This window comes from Dipodomys ordii, unplaced genomic scaffold, assembly GCF_000151885.1.
Source record: "Dipodomys ordii isolate 6190 unplaced genomic scaffold, Dord_2.0 Scaffold207, whole genome shotgun sequence".
Lineage (NCBI taxonomy): Eukaryota > Metazoa > Chordata > Mammalia > Rodentia > Heteromyidae > Dipodomys > Dipodomys ordii.
The window spans coordinates 518361-538765 of record NW_012267423.1 but is presented as its reverse complement, the minus strand read 5'-3'; the positions used below and the strand labels follow the sequence as shown (position 1 = coordinate 538765).

General features: G+C 36.4%; 1 protein-coding gene across 1 annotated transcript in view; it reads right to left on the bottom strand.

Annotated features, from left to right (window-relative positions):
* The window catches only part of Magi2 (membrane associated guanylate kinase, WW and PDZ domain containing 2), a gene marked incomplete at its 3' end in the record, with an annotated part of 913285 nt that overhangs the window by 393612 nt on the left and 499268 nt on the right, over positions 1 to 20405 (bottom strand). The window contains exon 7 of the mRNA XM_013035261.1: positions 15556 to 15635. Coding sequence (XP_012890715.1) covers positions 15556 to 15635 — 80 coding nt within the window. The remainder of the gene's footprint in view (positions 1 to 15555; positions 15636 to 20405) is intronic.

Genomic DNA, 20405 nt, shown 5'->3' with positions numbered 1-20405 from the left:
GAAGGTAACCAAATGAAAAAGTCATGAACTGGGAGAGGAGATGTGAGGGAAGAAATGAAAACAGGTGCTAAGTGAGTTTATTGAGCAAATAATATAAAAGAAAAAATAGCTACCACTAGTTCATGTTAGGTTTTCTACCACCATCAGAGTGCCTGTCATCCATGGCATTAAATCAGATTTTATGCACTGCATTCCCATGCTCACAAGGTCCACTTGTAAGCACATGATTTATAGAAGTTCAAATCCTATTCCATGCAGTGATGACATTGTGAGAATTGTATTTACTTCAGAAAAAGAACAAGTGATTGTATAAATCAACCTATTGAAATTATGATGTGCAATGGAATTTGAATGGCAAGGAGACAAAGAAAACTAGAGGAATATCCAGTCATATAGACAAAAAGAGGAAGTCACTTCCCACCTATAGATAGCAATTTCTCCACATGAAGGTGAAAAACAAATGTGATAGATTTGTTTTCCCAGTAAACAGTGAATATAATGTTAAACTTAAAATGTGCTTGCACAAACATAAGGTAACTCAGTTTAAAGGTGAACACTCTGATATTTTTGTTAAAAACATCTAGAGACTGCAAAAATAAATTATTTGTTGCAAAATAAGAAATATTAAATACAAGTCATAGTGCTTTAAATTATATGCCCATCTTTCCATCTGGTCAGTCATAATTTTACCAGGAGCTCCTCTACATTATTTTGATATACTAAATAGTAAGTGGATTTTTAAAAACTTAAGCCATATGGAAGATCAAAGGGCTCTATAATCTGAATCTTTAGGAAGTATAATAAAAAAACAAAAGCAACAGCTAATGTGGCTCCTGAGGAAAAGAAGCAAAGTGACAGGCAAATCATGCAGAATCTTTAACATCAAAATAAAACCTGGATTTACAATGAATATGGGAGGAAAAGGAAACACTGGATAGTACATAAGTCTGAGCAGCAGAAGTGGATGATCATTTGAAAGGAACACTTGGAATAGAACAGGTCTCTCGTGTAGTGTAAGAAATGTGTGGTGCTGTGGCTAGTGGTAGAGTGGTAGAGTGCTAGCCCTGTGATGAAGAGCTCAGGTATTGAAAATAAGTGAAACCATGGGACCTGTGTTTCTTTGGGCCTGGCTTACTTCACTTAATATAATTTTTTCCAAGTCTTTCCATTTCCTAACAAATGAGGCAATGTCATTCTTTCTGATGGAGTCATAGAATCCCATTGTTTGTTTGTATGTATGTATGTATGTATGTGAGATATCTATGTATGTATGTGTGTATACACATACATACATACATAGACACATACATACATAGATATCTCACATTTTCCATTCATCTACTGAGGGGCATCTGGGTTGGTTCCATATCTCAGCTATGGTAAATAATGCTACAATAAACATAGTTGTGCTGGTAGCTTTAGTGTGGTCTTGTTTGTGATCATTTGGGTAAATGCCCAAAAGTGGGATTGCTGGGTTATAGAGGAGCTCTATGTGAAGTCTTTTGAGGAACCTTCATACTACTCTGTTGTTATTAGAGTTCTTGATTATAACCATTTTAACCATGGTGAGGTGGAATTTCAATGTTGTTTTGATTTGCATTTCTTTTATGGCTAGAGAGGTTGAGCATTTCTTCATGTGTTTATTAGCCATTTATATTTATAATGTACCATGTGATTTTTTTTGTTTCATTGTATGTTCTTCCCCCACCAAATAACCCCTATTTTCACTGTATTTGATGTTGGTGTCCTGCATTTTGTATATACACTTCTCTAATTCAGGGAGGGGAAGGGAAAAACAAAATGCTTAAATAAGGATACAGTTTGCCCCATTGTAACAATGAAATGTACAAAACACTATGTTGAACTTTACAACTTCGGGGGGAGGGTAGTTATGGAAGTGGGGAGCAATGGGATGGTAGGGGAAAACAAAGGAGGAGGCAACAATGCTCAATATTAAATGTACTCATAACTGTAAGCCCTCTGTACAGCATTTTTATAATAAAAAAACGTAAAAGACAGACAGAAAGAAGGAAGGAAGGAAGGAAGGAAGGAAGGAAGGAAGGAAGGAAGGAAGGAAGGAAGGAAGGAAGGAAGGAAGGAAGGAAGAAATCATAAGGTATAGTTTGGGGCTGGGAAGGTAGCTCAATGGTAGAGCACTTGCTCTGTGTGCATGATACCCCGGTTCGATTCCTTAGCACCACATAAGGAGAAAAAGCTGGAAGTGGCCCTATGGCTCAAGTGGTAGAGCATTAGCCTTGAGCTGAAGAGCTCAGGGTCAGCGCCCAGGCCCAGAGTTCATCCCCCACAACTGAGAGACAGAAGATAAAGATGAAGAATTGTTTTCCTCTATGAGGCCCTTTGTAGATTAAAATATTGAATAAAGATTAGGATAAAAATGTAAAACTAATAGTTTAGTAATGAAAAGGACAAGGTTCATAACTCACTTAATGTATTTTAATGGATGACTTGAAAGTTAACAAAACAAACATAGATGTGGTAGGGGAAGGCAGTATACAATTACCTAGCAATAATGATGTAATATTTGCAATATCTAGTATATGTCTGAGTCAAGCAGAAAAGGTCAGATAAGGTGATGTTAGGGAAATGAACCCTAAGATATATATTCAAATGTTTTTTTCTTTCATGCGATTGTTTCTAACACATTTATAAGATTATTTCTTTGTTACTTTGTATGTCCCTCCCCCACAGTATAACCCCTGCTTTCACTGTATTTGATGTCGGTATAATTTGTGGAGGGGAAGGGGAAAACAAATCGTTTAAATAGGGATACAGGTGGACACATTGCAACAATATGATGTACAAGTCATTATGTCGAAAACGAACTTTACAACTTTGGGGTGGGGGAGCAGGGAGGATTGGTTGGGGGGGCAGGGGGAGGATGGGAAGGGATGGGAAGGGGAAACAAAGGAGGAGGCTACAATGCTTGATAAGAAATGTACTCATTATCTTGCCCATGTAATTGTAACCCCTGTGTACAGTATTTTCACAATAATAAAAAAAGAAAGAAATTCTAATGAAGATGTGAGCATTGGGTATTATAGGACTTGTAAGGATGTATAATAGCAGACAGAAGTAATCAGAGTTTTAAGAAAAAATTCACTCATTAGCATGTAGACATAAGGCAAAGCCATGGGAATGGGAAGCATAACTGGGGGGAATGGGTAAAAACAAGCTTACCACACTGAACTATCCAGTGGGGCCTGAACATTATGAATGCTCCAAAAGCCATCTATCCATAGATTGTGCTCATACACCACCTTTCATCCACTCTTCTCTTAGCATTCAATTCCTAGTCAATTGGGTGTTATTTTTTCTGTTACGTGGTAAATGGTAACAGTTTCTCACATGATTGATCATTCACTACTTATATATTGTCTTCTCAGCCATATTGCTCTTCAAAAACAGGGATCAGCAGTTGTTTTTATTTGCATTATTTCACAACTAATACTTACATTCTACAAGCACACTGAGTCTCCAAATATGGAAGAATAGTTCAACTTGCTTTGTTTGCAGTTAGATAAATTGTGATAAGGGAATAAGTGAACTTCTGACACTATATGCCATGAGTGCTAGAAGGCACTTTTTTTTTGGTAGCCTTGAAGCATATTGGAAAGGCAATGGGGGGGGGGGGTAAATCAGCCTTAAAGAAAGGAAATGTAATGGGAAAATGTAATGGGAAAGAGATTAAGATGTTTCTATTCTTTTCAAATTTTTCCTTTTTGAGACAAAGTCTCACCATATAGTCCAGACTGGTCATGAATTGATAACTCTCCTGCCTCACCTCCCTAATGCTTAGAGATCAGGCCTGCACCATCATGCATAGACCTAGAGCAACAATTCCTTTCCTTTTCCTTCCTTTCCTTTTCCTTCCTTTATTCTTTCCTTCCTATATTCCCTTTTCCTTCCTTCTTTCCTGCCTCCCTCCCTCCCACTGACTCTCCTTCCCTTTCTTCCTCCCTTCCTTCTTCCCATTCATAGAAACATGGGTGGCTATATGAATGACCTCTTAAAAATACATTAAACTACATATTTTAGATTTGTAATGGTTAGCCCATAATCACACACTGAATTATATCATGTCTTCATTCTTCACCCTAACTAATAATAAAGTGTTGTGTTTTATTTTAATAGCAGTTTTGGAAAGCACTATTTTATGATGAGTAGCATTTAGAAAACCTTGAAAGTATATGAACTGAGAGGGGAATCAGTAGCTGAAATTAAACCTCCCCCCACCCCACCATCTCCTGCCAACTATAAGTCATCGTTAATGTTCAATGATGGCTTTGTGTTGATGATCTGGATCAGTTTCTCCCATTTCTGCAAGAACTTATCTATAATATTCACATCACGCTTCATCTTTCTGTTTCGTTCTCTGCACCTCTGAGATCTTTAACTGAGGGACACAGTGCCATGCCTAGCAGTACGATTGACAGAGACCCACATTTAGCTTTTACAGAGATTGTTCCAATATAATGTGGACTGTAGCAAACATTTTGAAAAGTATAGGAAACAAGAAGCCCATCTTTTGTAAAAGAAAATAAAAAGAGAAACACAAAATACAATTCAATATTTTAAAGCACCTTTCAGAAAACTAAATTTACCTTGTTAGTTTAAGAATATAAATCATATGACATCTGAAATACTTAGATTCTAATTACAATGATCTGTCTATTCTTATGGATGTGATAGCCCAGAGAAAACTCTGAGAATGCATTTAAAAACTTTCTTTTCAGTTTAAATGCAAAATTTTAAGGTGAAAGCTTCCCCCCCCACCCCAGTCCTGAGGCTTAAACTCAAGGCTTGGGTGCTGTCCCTGAGGCTTTTTGTGCTCAAGGACCGTGCTCTACCACTTTGAGCTGCAGCACCATTTTCAGATTTTTCTGAGTAGTTTATTGGAGATAAGAGTCTAATGAATTTTTCTGTCTGGGCTGGCTGTAAACCGCGATCCTTAGATCTCAGCCTCCTGAGTTGGCGTGAGCCACCTGCACCCAACCAATGGGATTATTTTTAACCAGTTCTTTCAATTTAATCTTTTTGGCTGCAGTGTGGCATCATATGGTCTATTCAATGGATATAACACCAATTCTGATCTTAAACTCAATGCCCTGGATTTTATTCTTTTCTATTTATACTTGTTGAAGGAGGACCTTGAAGTCTAACAGCATCATTATCTGATAAATGGGAATTAAAAACTTGGACGTATGTCACCCTGATGGTATTTCCAATAGAGTGAATGTATGCAAAAATGCTTCTAAACCTTTAAATGCCATTATCATTTGGTTCAAAAATGCCACATTTAGACATTGGGTCTTGAGCAAGATTGTGTAGACTTAATTTTCATTTTCTTTTCCTCCCTTTCAATGCAACTAAAACTTCTGGAAATAATTCAATGGACAATCATTAAAAAAAAGTCTGAAAGACAGTAGATAGATTGTCTAGGGGCCTTATGAGTTAAGGAATTATGCCACAGTGTGCTTCTATTTTCTATAGTCTCTCATCTGTGTCAGACGAGGCATCAGGAGATTTTAGCTTGGAATAGAGGGCAGGCATATGTTCAAAAGGAGGAAGAAATCAAATGGGGAACATGTCTCAAGGAACATAGACAGAAAAAAGGATCAGAGAGACAGGGGCAGCCTCATGTCTGACCCCTCCCTAATTCCAGTGGTAGGGTCTTTTCTCCTATTGTGGCAGCATTAATAGTACCTACAGAGGCTGGCACACTCTTCATGAGCAGTGGCAGCTTGATGGTCCTGACTTGGTGACAGCTGCAGATTCCATGTAGGCAACTTTCCTTGTCCTATACCTCTGCCAGGACCACATGGGTAGGACGCAACATTAAAGCTACACTTTACACCACTCAGACTCAGCAGCTCATGTCCATACTAGTGACAATGGATGACCTAGAGAAGCATCTTCTGCAACCACTTCTGCACCAGAAGGGATGGACTAGAAGCTCACAAGGCAGAAGAACTCAAGAGACCTAAATAGCATTGCAAAGGCTTCAAAAATTAAATTGCACCTGGAACCACAGCTTAAAAAATAGGCCAGAACCTACGCACCAAACCCAAACAGGAACACTGTCTACTAAAATAAAAGATTTCAGGCATGCCCATGTTTTTCAAAGACTCTATCTTAAATATCTGGGGTAAATTCAACTGTAACTCCTCATTTCTAAGAACCAGAACAATCACAAATTGGATGAGAAGATACAATCAACTGGCACTAATATAAATAAAAATGCGAATATTGATACAAGGATTTTTAAACCAGGCAGCATTAAAAAGCACCAAATTGAATTTATCAATAGAAAATCAAATAATATAAATTAAAATCCTGCTGCAACAATGCTAGAGCAATGGAATTAAAGATGAATGCATAAAATTTGTTTAACAATCTCAAAACCTTAGGAAAAAATTGATAACTTTTCTTATCCATCAACTTGGAAGAAATGAACCAGTTTCTATGAAACCACAAATAGCCAAAATTAAAATAAGATGAAGAACATGAGTGGAATAATTCTATCACTATCAAAGCAACTGAATTCATAATTACAATTCCCTTGAGATAAACCTCAAAGCCAGGTAGTTTCACAGATTTTTTTGCCAAAAATTTAAAGAAAAAAATCACACCAATTTTATATAATTTCTCCCAGAAAACAGAAGAGGTACGGGTGCATATCAACCTTATTTTGATACCCCAAAATGTATACATAAAAGGAAAACTGCAAACCAATGCTGCTAAAAAATGTAGAGATAAAAATCTTTAGTCTCATATTAGCATGTTGAATAATGAAATATATAAAAAGAATTACACACTAAGTGAGACTCATCTTCAGTATGAAAGCTTGTTCACGATTTTAAAAATCATTTCATATAACTATATCATATCAATGGACTAAATAAGAAACATCTTATGACTATATAAATGGAAAATAACTTTTTAGGTAGAAATCATAAGGCATGTAAGAAAAAAATGCCTATGAATCATGAATGAGTTCAGCCAGATTATGGGATTCAATAAAAACATGATAAAAATCAATTACATTTCTGTATCTTTAGAAAAAGGGGAAGATTGAAATGATGTAACTCCTTTGAGCAACTAACTGAGAATGTAACAAAATACCAGGAATATCTGGAAAATGAAGCATGTATTATTGAATGGGGTAGAGGAAGCTAAAGGAAGAGAGGGCAGATCAATGGAGAGAGGAAGAGTGGGTGAATAAAGTCACAATATTCAATGTACATATGAGAAAATGGAACCAGGAAATGTGAAGAGATGGGTGGGGTTTGGAGAGATGGGAGGGAATGATAGAAGTAATGATAATGATCAAGATGCATTTTCATTATAAACTGACATGTTGAATTAAAATCTCTGTCAACTACTTAAAGATAATAAAAATAAACACTGTTAAACTGAAATTAAATATACAGTAACCTTTACATTGCTGAAACCTGATATGTTGATGTGTCCACTAAAAAGCACAATTGATATACTTTCTCTGAATATCACAAAATGTTAATGGAAGACTTCAAAGAAGTCAAACAATTGGAAGACTTACATTCATGGATGAAAACACTCAAATTATTAAAGATATTGTTTTCAAATTTAATTATGAGCTTTATGCGAGTTGTATCTGAGTCCCAGCAAAATGTTTACAGTCACAGACAAGCTTAGTCTAAAACTTTATGTGGAGAAGCAAAGGACTAAAAACAGTGAAAACAATTTTGATCAAGAATAAAGTAGGCAAGATCACTGTACCAAATGAAGGCTTGCCACACAGCTACATAATGAAGACAATATGGTACTATATGGTACTGGAGAGGGGACAGACACACAGATGAATGGAACCCAATTACATATAACAAAGAAATACATGCAATTCATTGGAGGAAGGCTAGCCTTTCAACAACCGATGGTGTGAAGGTCATAGGATAACTTTAGGCAAAGAAAAAAGAAACTGAAGTGCAACTTTATTTACAAATAAACAAAAAAGTAGGGCACTTAAATATAAATCATAAAACTATACAGTATTTGGGGAAAAATGAGAAAATCTTCAGGATCTAGGACTAGTGGATTTATTTTTTAGGAGATAAATTAGACTCATTCAATACAAAACATTTCTTTGCAAAAGACCTGTGAAGACTATGAAAAGACAAGGGATGTGTTTGTAAATACCATATCTAATGAAAGGACTCTTACCTAGAACAAATAAAGAACCTTGAACATTCAATTTAAAGATCAACATTGAACAGAAGACATGATTTGGCATTCTACTACTTAAGGACAGACAGCTAACAAGTAATTACATGAAATGTTTATGAAAACTAATAGGTAGTACCAATAGATATCATCAGAATGGCTAAAAGGAAAATGAAAACTGCTTACTTTTTAAAATAAGCTTTTGATTGTGAAAATATTGTTCAGAGGGGTTATAGTTATATAAGCAAGGCAATGAGTACATTTCTTATCAAGGATTGTTGCCTCCTCTTATTTTTTTGCCCCTACCATCCATCCCTTCCTTCCCACCTCCACAACTACACCCCCCACCCCCTCACCCCTGCCTAAATTGTAAAGTGTGTTTTTTGACATAGAGTCTTCTACATCTCATTGTTGCAATGGGTCAACCTGTATTCCTATTTAAACATGTTGGGTTTTTTTCCTTCTCCTCCCCCAATTAAACCAACATCAAATACAGTGAAAACAGTACTGGGGGTTAAACTTAAACCCTCATGCTTGCTAGGCAGGCACTTTACCAATTGAGCCACACCTCTGACCCTTCCTACTTTATGTTTTAGACAGAGTTTTGAGTTTTTGAATAGAGCAGATCCTGTGCCTCCTGTGGGATTACAAAGGTGCACCACCATACCCAGAGACCTAATTGATGTTTTGCCTGAGCTGTAGTCCAACTGTAACCTTTCTTACTGCCATCTCCCCAGCAAGCTTGAATTTCAGGTATGAACCATTGAACCTGGCCAGAAAATTATAACACCAAATGCTGCCAAGGATTCAGAGAAATGGAATGACCAGTTCACTGCTGAGGAGAATGTGAAAGAGTACAGACACTCTGGGAAGTAGCTGGCCAGTTTCTTTTAATACGCTTGCTCTTTATATAAACTAATACCAAATACTCAGACCACTTAGAACAGGTAGTAACTATAGACCACCTAAAACTTGGTACCAATGGAAAGTGGAATGCCCATCCTACATGATTTATTTTGAGTGAACTGCATTAGTTACCTGACTGAAAATATATATGCCTAAATTCTTCATATATTCAGAGTAATTTGGAGCCAAAATTACTAGAAAGAGTACTATGCTACATAATGGAGCAAACTCAAAGTGTTGCTATAGAAAATTATGATTACTAGTTAACTGAAACAATGAACTGCTTCTATTAAATTATTTGACATTTTCTCATTTTTGGTAATAATATCCAAGCTATCAGCAAAGAAACAAAATTAAATTCAAATGCTAATATTTCAAGATAGATAATCAGTATTTACATATAAATATATTTTAATAATTTAGATCTTTTAGTACTTGAATAGCAAATATTGTTAAAATATTTTTCATGAATTCTTCATAGTAGAAAAGATTCAAACATAATCTTATCCAATTTACCAGATTAAAAAAAATTAGATGTTTACAAGTGGAATTAATTCATTTATAATTCTCTTGAAACTTAGGATATTAGTTATTAGTAAATTGTAATGACAATGCAAGGCAGAATCTCTGTATATAAGAAGAATGTAAGCAGTGTAAGAATAAAATTTGAAAATATAAATATGTAACTCTTTCTGTCATTTTAGAAAACTTACTTTAAAATGACTTGAAACATAGTATTTTCTATTTTTTTAAAGGATAAGCCCCATCTCTTGAAAAATTTGTTTAATAACTATATAAATATGGTTTACTCTCTCCACATATATTTCAATTTTTGAAAGATAGGCTAAATAATTGAAAGCACTAGTTATTGTAAGGTGAAATGTGTTGTCATGTAAATAGGTGAAGATGGTGTGATACTTTTTCTGTAGTAAAATAAGAAAACTCACTCCTGTAGATATCAAATACTGATATGAAGCCACCCAGTCAAAATTTTTATGAGAATTGATAGTTTAACAGAACAGAAAGGGATACCCCAATCTATTGATATCAGGCTAGGATTAGCTATGTGGATAATTTTAGCCTACAAGGATTTGTTAAATTCAATCCCCCCATAAATCCTAAAGTATTTTAAATTTACTAAGGTAGTCCTACTACTCTGAATTTCCTTCCCCTCCCCTCTCCTGGCATCTTTTATGAGGCTCAATTGTTGGCTCTGACTTCTATCTGAAAGAAAAGAAATACATAGTAATTTAGAAGCTATGGGGCAAAAATTCTTAGGTTTTCTGTACTTGCAGTTGTCTGCAAGAAATAGGCACACTCCCCATTCTGCAGGAAAGGAATTCCCGGACTCCCATACACAAGAACACACAGATTTGGGTTTGATTCAACATCATCTTTCCCTGACCCCAAATCACACTTAAATTTCATCTTAATGTAAAGATGTGGTCCTATTACCTTTTTCCTGGGGCTTGAATTTAGGGCTTTGTGTTTTTACTTTTTTGGGGGGCATTGTGCAACTTGAGGCATAGCTCCACTTTTGGCTTTTTGCTGTTTAATTGGAGATAAACAATCTCATGGACTTTTCTGCCTGGGTTGGTTTTGAACCACCATCCTCAGATCTCAGCTTCCTGAGTAGCTAGGATTACAGGTGTGTGCCACCAATAATTGGTTGGTTCTATTAAATTGGATCACACTTCAACTTCAAGGGAAAAAAAGAAATCCATAATGCTTCCTTCACTGCTGATGTTTTCTCTAACTTGTGTGTGTCACAATGTCTATGACTGAAAAGGTCTCAAGAAATTCCACACTGCTGATTCTGAAGGGAGAAATATGGTGGTAGTTCATACACATTGAACTCACTTTGTATAAGAATTTTTTAACAGTTAACTGCTATTTCTATGGGTTTTAAATAAGGCTACCCTGGCTTGCTAAACAGCACACCCCCAAATCCTATTATTAGAATCCAGTAGTAGGTGGAGACTTCTTTTCTGCCCTGTAGACCGAAGCTAACATGCCAGAAATGCACAGAGCTATGACGAATGCTCTGATCACGATGACTTTGGCATTTTCCACTGTATTTTGGGAGAAAGAAACATATTTTTTTTTGTTTAGCAGCAGAATTATCCTTTAAATAAAAAGGTAAAATGGTTAACCTTAACAGAATAAGTATTTCTTTGAGATGCATCATTTCACTTGAAGAGAGCCGCCCATATTAATCCCTTGATATGGTGGAGAAAATACTTGAGTATTTTTCCCTCTATCCTAAAGATAATAATAAACAATTCTTTTGTTCTGGTACCAGGCTTTGGATTCAAGGCCTTTCACTCTTGATTTGATTAGCTTCCCTTACTTGAAGATTGCCATCTACTGTACCTTCAGTTCTGCTAAAGGATATCCTAAATGAGTTGATATGTCTCTCCACTGATCTTTCACTTAGCTTCCTCTCATTGTGACTGACAAGAAATTATGTGCACTTGTGTAACTCATCTGATGAAGTGCCCATAATCTGAATTCTCATATTCCCATGCTTACAGTTACATTTGTAGTATGTACACATACATAATGTATGCCATAATCACTTAAAATAAAATGATATTATGATCAGTAACACCCAAGATACGCAATTTCAAAACTACTTCACTACAGTTTTCCCTTCTAGGAAGGATGGAATGAAGAACTTGAACTGATACTAAAATAGTAATTCGAGTTAAAATGTTAAAAATAAGTAGTTTCAGGGGATCCCAAAACTGCAGGAGCAACAAGGTCTACGATCTAAGGCTCAAGAGAAGAGGACTTGGTGAGGTACAGGAGTTAGCTCTGTGGACATGAAACTTGGCCTGGGGAAAAGGCTTCCGATGGAAGTTAGAGGACCATGCAGAACTGAGTAAACTTCAGAGATTTGAGTGACAAAATGTAAGCCTGAGAGATTTTAGCAATGGGGCCAATTATCCCCTGACATGGTCAAATTCTGAAGCCTCAGAGTCTCCATGGAAAAATAAAACTTTCAAAAAGCACTTTAAATTTTCTTTCTGTCTTGTCCTATGTGTGTGTGTGTGTGTGTGTGTGTGTGTGTGTGTGTGTGTGTGTGTGCATGCACACACACACGCGTGCGTGGGCACGTGTGCTCAGGGAGCCTAGCTATTTTCATCAAAGTAAGAATCTACCACCTGAGTCACACTTTACTTCTGGTGTTCTGTTGGTTAATTAAAGATAAGCTCACAGACTCTCCTGCCTGGGCTGGCTTCAAACTGAGATCCTCAGATCTCAGCCTTCTGAGAGCAAAGTACGTAAAATATTAGTTTCAAAACTATCAAAGGAAAGCCTTCACATAAACACAGGATGCTGATATGTTTCTGTAGATTAAATCCAGTCCCTAAGTGAACAGTTTATACATTTCTAAATGGTTAAGGTAAAAGTCAAAAGAAATCTAATACTTTGGTATATGAAAGTATGGAAGGTTGAAATTTCTATGTTCATAAATGAAGATTTATTGGTACAGATCCCTGCCCTTTATATATTGACTTTGGCTGTTTTCTCACAATAAGTAATTGCCAAGAGATGAGATGATTCAGGAAGCCTAAAATATTTACTATCTGGCCCTGTTTAGACAGTGCTTGCCAACCTGCACTAGTCTGCTGGGTAAAAACTCTGGCACACAAATGCAACCAAACTAAAGATGACTGAGTCATAGCAGAACCCACTCCACCACACTGCTAGCTTGATTCTGATTGGATGAGGGTAATCAGGTTTCCCTCTATCTGTCCACCAGAAGAATCGGACTTCCTAGCTAGAGAAAAATGTCATCATTTGCAACAGTTACAATTTATTTTTATTTTCTGGTGCTGATACTGGGGCTTGAACTCAGGGCCTATATGCTGTCCTTTAGCTTCTTTTCTTTTACTCAAGTCTAGTACTCTACCACTTGAGCCACAGCTCCACTTCTGGTTTTTTTGGTGTTTAGCTGGAGATAAGAGTCTCACAGATTTAACTGCCCAGGCTGGCTTTGAACCATGATGCTTAGATCTCAATCTCCTGAGTAGCTAGGATTATAGGAGTGAGCCACTGGTTCCAAGCTCAGTTACATTTTTTAATAACACATTTTACCCTAATTCCTACATTCACAAGACTGCTCCACTAACTTTGTATGCCTGAGCTAATGTGTGATTTACTACTGATTTGATTAGCAGGCTGAAGAGCACTCTCTTAACAGTGAACATTTTAAACAAACAACGGCAGCCAACACTATTTAAACAAAAAGAAAAAAAAAGCATAGTGATAATGTTACCTAAAACCATCTTTCTTGGCAAGAAACTGTATGTATAGAATAAAATCATTACAATTAGTTAGATGTAGTTTCCATTATGTAACATTCCAATAATATGTGGACTCAAGCCTATGAATTATTTATTTTGTAGAAAATGAAAACAAATAGTAATTGAACAGCTGTAAATATTCCTGATAAACTCTTTTCTATGACTTTCTTTCTTTCTTCCTTCCTTCCTTCCTTCCTTCCTTTCTTTCTTTCTTTCTTTCTCTCTCTCTCTCTCCCTCCCTCCCTCCCTTCCTTCCTTCCTTTTTTCAATATTGTGTAAATGCAGGGCCTTGGGCCTACTAACAAAGTGCTTGACCACTTGAACCACTCCTCTAGATCTTTTTTGTTATTAGGTTATTTTTCATATAGGTTCTTGCTTTTGTTCAGGCTGGCTACAGTGCCAGTAGCTAGGACTAGAGGGGCTTACTAATGTATAATTTTGGTCTGGGTTGGACTCGAACTTCAGTCCTCCAGATCTCTGCCTCCTAAATATCTGGACTTACAGATATAAGCCACCTTGCTTGGCTTTCTGCAGTCATATTTCAGTTAAATGTAGCTCATAGGTCATTGGCATTGTATTTTAAGCATACCACCCTGGGAAGACAGACAAATTCAGATTTACTAAAAACTGATCACATTGAAATATTATAACAATACAAAATGATACACATCCATCTCCTGCAAGATTTAAAATTTTGGCTAATAGTTTTTTTTAAAATAAAAAGAACAACTGAAAGAAGCAAGGCAGCTGAGAAGTTCATATGTCACAGAACTGCAAAAATATTCAATTCACTTTAATTAGTATGTACTAAGGAGTCTAACATCTGTGGCATAAGTAAATTGCAATGCTCAGGAATAACAAATCAGGTCATTTTAATTTATAACCTATCACAATTCCCAGTGAGGTCTTATTGGTGTCAATGAAATGTAACCTAATTGTGCACAAGAGTTCGGATCATGTAATAATTTTATTTAATTCAATCACACAGAGTTATACTAAGATATAGGAGGGAAAGAATTATGGATATGGATATGAAATTAAATATGATACTGATATTTATACATTTATATATACACAAAACTGCATTTTGTCATTTTTAACTAAGTACTATGTCTAAACTTTGAAGAGTTGTCTTATAAGAGGAATGCATGATAATATTTGAGAAAGCTAGAATTGCTGTTAAAATGAATAGTCTTTCAACATTATAGGTCTTTTAAAAGCTGACTTTATAAAAACTTTTCTAAAAGTTCAAATATTCAGTCACTTTTCCCCCCCTTAATAGCTCTTCAATGACAGGTACCTCTAAACAGGGCTCCAGTAGTTTGATAAGCTAAAGACTATGAATATGGGCAATTAAACCATCAGCAGAACACACTATCATTTTAGCTAGATTCTAAGTATTCTGTTAACATTAAATTCAATATCTTAAAAAGCATACAAGTATCATCAATGACAGAATTTATCTATATCCTTTATGAGAAAAATCAGGGATTTTTGTTCATCTACTAATCTAAGTTACTTTTTAAAAATTCTTCACATGCACATAAACAATCTATTTTAAAACAAGTCTGTAATGTTTACACTGAGAACTGGAAAACAGCAAGGATAATCTAAGACATCATGCAACTGGTTATTTTATTTATGTATTTAAAAGAAAAACAGGACGTGTGTGTATATATATGTATATATATAAATATTGGTTCAATAACTGGCAGAATGCATTTCCTTTGAACACAAAATCAGATATTATTTGTAATTCCACCACACTATTTGTCTTCGCATCCTATCTGACTCCAGTGGAAAGATCAGAGTGCTCATAGAGACATATTGCAAACAAAAAGTCCTTAGGAGGTGGTGGAAAGTCAGGCCAGGAGTCAAACAGAACCCATGGAGATGACAGAGATGTGATATTCAGGGAAGAAAAGCAAACCCACATGGCCCTGCTAAAATGTGGAGTTAATTTTCTCTCCTATCTGAGCATTAAATATTACAGTTAGAAAATTGCTTCCACAAGATTGTTTTTTTGGTGAGTCTCTGGATGAGACACACACACACACACACACACACACATTCTCAAAGTGCATTGCTGAAACCACATAAAAACTTAATAACCTACCATTTTCTTTGCACTCTTCTGGAGGTTTAGCCTTTTTCGCAAGTCGTGGATCCAGCCATGATGTTGTCTTTGTGTTATGGCTGAAAAGAAAAGAGACCACTCTGAACAGACACATACTAAAACGAATCAAGTGTATTCCTGAAGAAAAAAAAATAAACGGGGTTAGTCCAACAAAATTGCAATCGATACACTTAATTTGCTTACTGGTTTTAAGTAGCCCTGAAGGAGGTGTAAGAGTAATTGTGCAAGGCAGCTGTAAATTTGGCAACCTCAGCTCCCTGTCCTCAAAGCAGCTATTTTTATTAAAATCAACTAGGATGTTGCCAAGTTAACCTCATTGAAAATGCAGAACTCATCCAGAGCAAAAGGAATTTATTACAAATACAGGATTCTCCAGTTGGAAGAGCACAGTCTACAGACTCTGATACTGTTTCCTGAGTTTTGCAAAAGCATTATTTTGCTCCTGAACCTGCCCTTTTCATAAACAATTGTTGTTGTTTTTAACTATGGAGCTGGCAGAGGCAGTACGGAAGTGAAGCAAATTATAACATGTTCTTAGAATTCCTACATTTTCTCCAGAAGTGATTAATAGCAATTTCATTAACTCACATTAAGCTCTCTTTCTCCTGTATATGTTCAACCAGCCAGGAAGGAAGAGAATAAAAAAAAAATGTCTACATTCTAATGTTTCTGGGATGGCATTTCTAGGAATTAATGAAAAAAAAATCAACACTTCTTTTTGTTGTTGTTCTGAAAAAAATTTCATGTAACTTTATTGCTAGAAAGCTAACAACCTAAAAAAAGTTCTCTGGGCTGTGTCTCTTTTCTTTTTCTTTATCTTTTCCTTTTTTTGTTTGTTTGTTTTGCTTTGTTTGTTTTATACTGGTCCTAGGGCTTGAACTCAAGGCCTAGGTACTGGCCCTGAGCTAATTTTACTTAGGTCTAGTCCTCTACTACTTGAGCCACAACTCTACTTCTGGCCTTATTTTTAGAAGTGAATAAGGGATAAGAGTCGTACAGACTTTCTTGTGAGGGCTGGCTTGGAACCACATTCCTCAAATCTCAGCCTCCTGAGGAGCTAGGATTTCACACAGGCGTGAATGCCCACAGCCCAGGCATAGATGTGTTTCTGAAAGTGGTCTCAGCAGCAACTGCACTGGAATCACCTGATGGTCTGGCGAGTAATGCACAGAACAACAAAATTAGAATATTCATCACTGTCAAGCAATCCAGGTGATTTATGGGCACCTTATAATCCATAACAACCTGATACTATACCTTGGGACCATGTCCACTTGAGGGACACATTACCAAGAATACATTTGGGAGAGCACTGGGAAGAACAGGTAAAAAAACTCACAGTATAGTAATATGTAAGGTTTCTACAAAGAAAATTCAGAAGGACAATCAATGAATGGGGCAAGGCAGGGAAGAAGGTAAAATAGGTTGGAAGCAGAAAAATTGGCCCTGATCATCAGAGAGCCTGGAACAAGGTGAAAAAGAGGTCAACCTGTTAATGATGATGTAATTTCACAGCTTCCCATTCCTTGATGGCAATTAGCTATATTTGAGACATCAGAACCAAAAATACTAGCTTTGTAATTTGATTCAACAGTACGAAAGAAAACCGCTCCAGAGCTCCATAGCTTATAGAAAACTTGAAGAGACTAAATCCCCCTTAATGAGGGAGTTCCAAACTAGAAATGAGGATGATGTAGCCCAGCTAGACCATGGAAAACAAACCTACTCAATCTAAGGTGGTAAATTCCTCTTCACACAGCATTTTCTGGATGATTATCCAATCTGCCATGTGCAGCACCAATTTTATCTTGAAAATGGAGACTTTGAGACCTGTGTGTGGGTTATGAAATCCCTACGATTCAGGAACATTCCCTCTTTTATTTCTGCCTTTCATGTGGGACAAGGAGAAAATATTCACCATAACTTTCTTCACCTTTATGAGTTCCTCTCTGACAGGTACCTCTGAACAGGGCCCTCATAATTGAATCAGATAAAGTCTGTGAATCTGAGCAAATAATAAATCATCAGGAGAGCATGCCAGCTTTTCATTTTCTCCAGTTTGACCCCTGTGAAGTCTTTTGGTACTTCATTACCAAGTTTTGGGAGGATATAAAATATTTTGGATTCTGATCTGCTCCTGGCACTCCTTTCTGTGATGTCAATGTAAGCTTGCCTTTTCTTAAATGAAGACTAGGTAGTCTTCATTTATCCATTCATCCATCATTGCATGATGGATGGAGAGTCTCACTATTCTAAATGAAGGGATAGGAAGCCTGGATTCCATACTTGCCACTTTCATTTTAGAGAAAGAAGGGAGAAAACACTTGAAGTGTTCAGTATGTCTACACTTAGTGTGTGTGCATGAACATGTGTGTCAATGTACATGTTTTTATAAGGGAAAATATGAGGAGGTGGGAAGGGGGAAATAAATGTCTCTTCTTTTTGCCACACCTGCTTCCTCCAAATCCTTCCCCTCTCTTTTTGGAAGGAAAGTAATTTCTAGTCCCTTTAGATTTATTCAGAAAAGCAAATATACTTATGGATATATATTAAAGGACATTAGTATGCCACTGCAGGGAGTCAAATTACCATTTCTATACCACACCACCATGGGTCTCTAATACTAGCTAATTTAGCAGAGAACTGTGCTTCTTAGCCTTCCTGAGTTTATATAAAGCATTTCATTAGAGAATGAATTTTTTTTAGGTTGAACTCACATTAGCACTGTGTCATTTTAATACATTTTGACAGATCACGTCTCTTATATTTAACAGCATTTTTAGCTGTTCTCCAGAAATGATTCTGAAAGTAAATGTGGGTAGTAGTTCCCTCCAGTAATTGTCTTAAACATCACATGAAGATACAGCACAGTATTTTTCAATACTGGTTCTCACCAGCCTTGTAATTTGCATGCTCCTCCAAGACGCCTTACAAAAGGGATATTTTTAATGCATTTGGAAGACAACAGACTAAATAGCTTTTGCACTTCCCTTAAATTATGTATTTTTAAACCTTAATAATTCCACTTGAAAACAGGATTAAATGCTGGGCAGGAAAGTACATCTAAAATGGAATCATTGATTGATTTTTTCGTCTGTACACACCCTCAAGTTTTGAGGAAATGATTTCTTTTCACTTCCACACTACAGCAGATTCAGATGCACCTCATTTTTCTGTATCTTCACAGGCTGTGTATACCCACAAATGATATGATCAGGAAATGCTCATGCTTTCTAATCTTAAATTGCAATTTAAGTCATTTAACTGAGATATACATATGCAGGCTACATTTGCAAGGGAACCTTTCTAGCTAAGGGATGGGATATGTATTTTTCTAGTAACTTTGTATCCTAATAATTCACTGTTTTACATATTATTATGGCTACAGCTAAATGTTAAGAATAGTCAATAGATTTCTCTCTCTCTCTCTCTCTCTCTCTCTCTCTCTCTCTTTCTCTGTGTATGTAAGTCCTGGGACTTGAAATGAGGTCCTATGTGCTGTCAGAACAGCTTAGGGAGCTCTGCCACTTAGTCTACAGCTCCACTTCTAGCTTTTTGTTGCTTAATTGATGATAAGAGTCTCAGAGATTTTTCTGCTGGCCCTGGCTTTGAACCTGAATCCTCAGATCTTAGCCTTCTGGGTACCTGCACCTGGCAACGTTTGTCTTAATTTTGATGACTTGATATTCTACAAGAGTGAGGCTGGCTTTAACTTTCTCATTTAAATTTTTTGTTGCTAGAGTCAATAGATGTTTAAGTTCAGTCAGTATCATTTTTAAATGGCATTCATTAAAAATGACCTACAAAGCAAATTGTTTATTGTCTAAGTTTATTCAAAATTCTCCCTGATGTAAAAGCAGATCCTCAGACTTTGTAGAGGACTAGGATAAACCTGAAATGATATTTCATTCTAGTCTGAAATTTAGTTTAAAGTCCTATCAGGATGGCCTTGAAGATATGCTTAGACTGACCTGTCATGAATCAGAAATCTCTATACATTTTGTAAGCTTAACCTTCGCCAAATTGACAATAGCAGAAGGTTAAATATTAACATCAAGAAATCATTCTCCTCACATGAAGCATGCTTTACATCATTAGAGAAAGCTACTGCTCATACAGTTCCCCCTGCAAATTGCTACCACCTCTCACACATCTGGAGTGTCTGCTCTGTCAGGAACATGCATGTCACATCTTTAATGCTAAAGAGCCTTTGCGGCTCAGTATTGTTAGCTCCATTTTATAGATAGACAAATGAAGACTGGAAGCAATTGGGAAACATGCCTAAGGTTACGAAGTTAGTCCATGAACGTGGAAAAGCTGGTGAACAGATCGAACTGAATGCCAAACCTAAGGTTCCTCTGGTCTGAACTGAGAGCCACATAGAACCTAGCACTGGTTTTCATGTGGAACTGTTTAATTTCCCTCCCTAAGGAAGCATCCAAGGATCTAGTCTAGGTTCCCACCAGTCAGTCAGAAGAATCCTTGTCTTCTATGTGACAGTGGTAATAATTCTTCCCTTGGAAGTGCTGAGTGTCAAGAACTTAGTATTCTATTAACCTGCATGTTCATGGAAATGATACTGGGTTGTGATGGAGAAGATATCAATAACACTAATGAAAAAATTGTTCTTATCAACTTATATTTCTTATTCAAATCATTTCTGAATCCAAATTATTTCATTACTCCAAATGGATCAAAGACCTTGGAGTAAAAGCAGACACCCTGAAAACATTACAGGAAGGAATAGGAGAAATCCTAGGTCTCCTTGGCACAGGCCGAAATTTTCTTAATAGAGATCCAGAAACACAACAAATCAAACAAATGTTGGA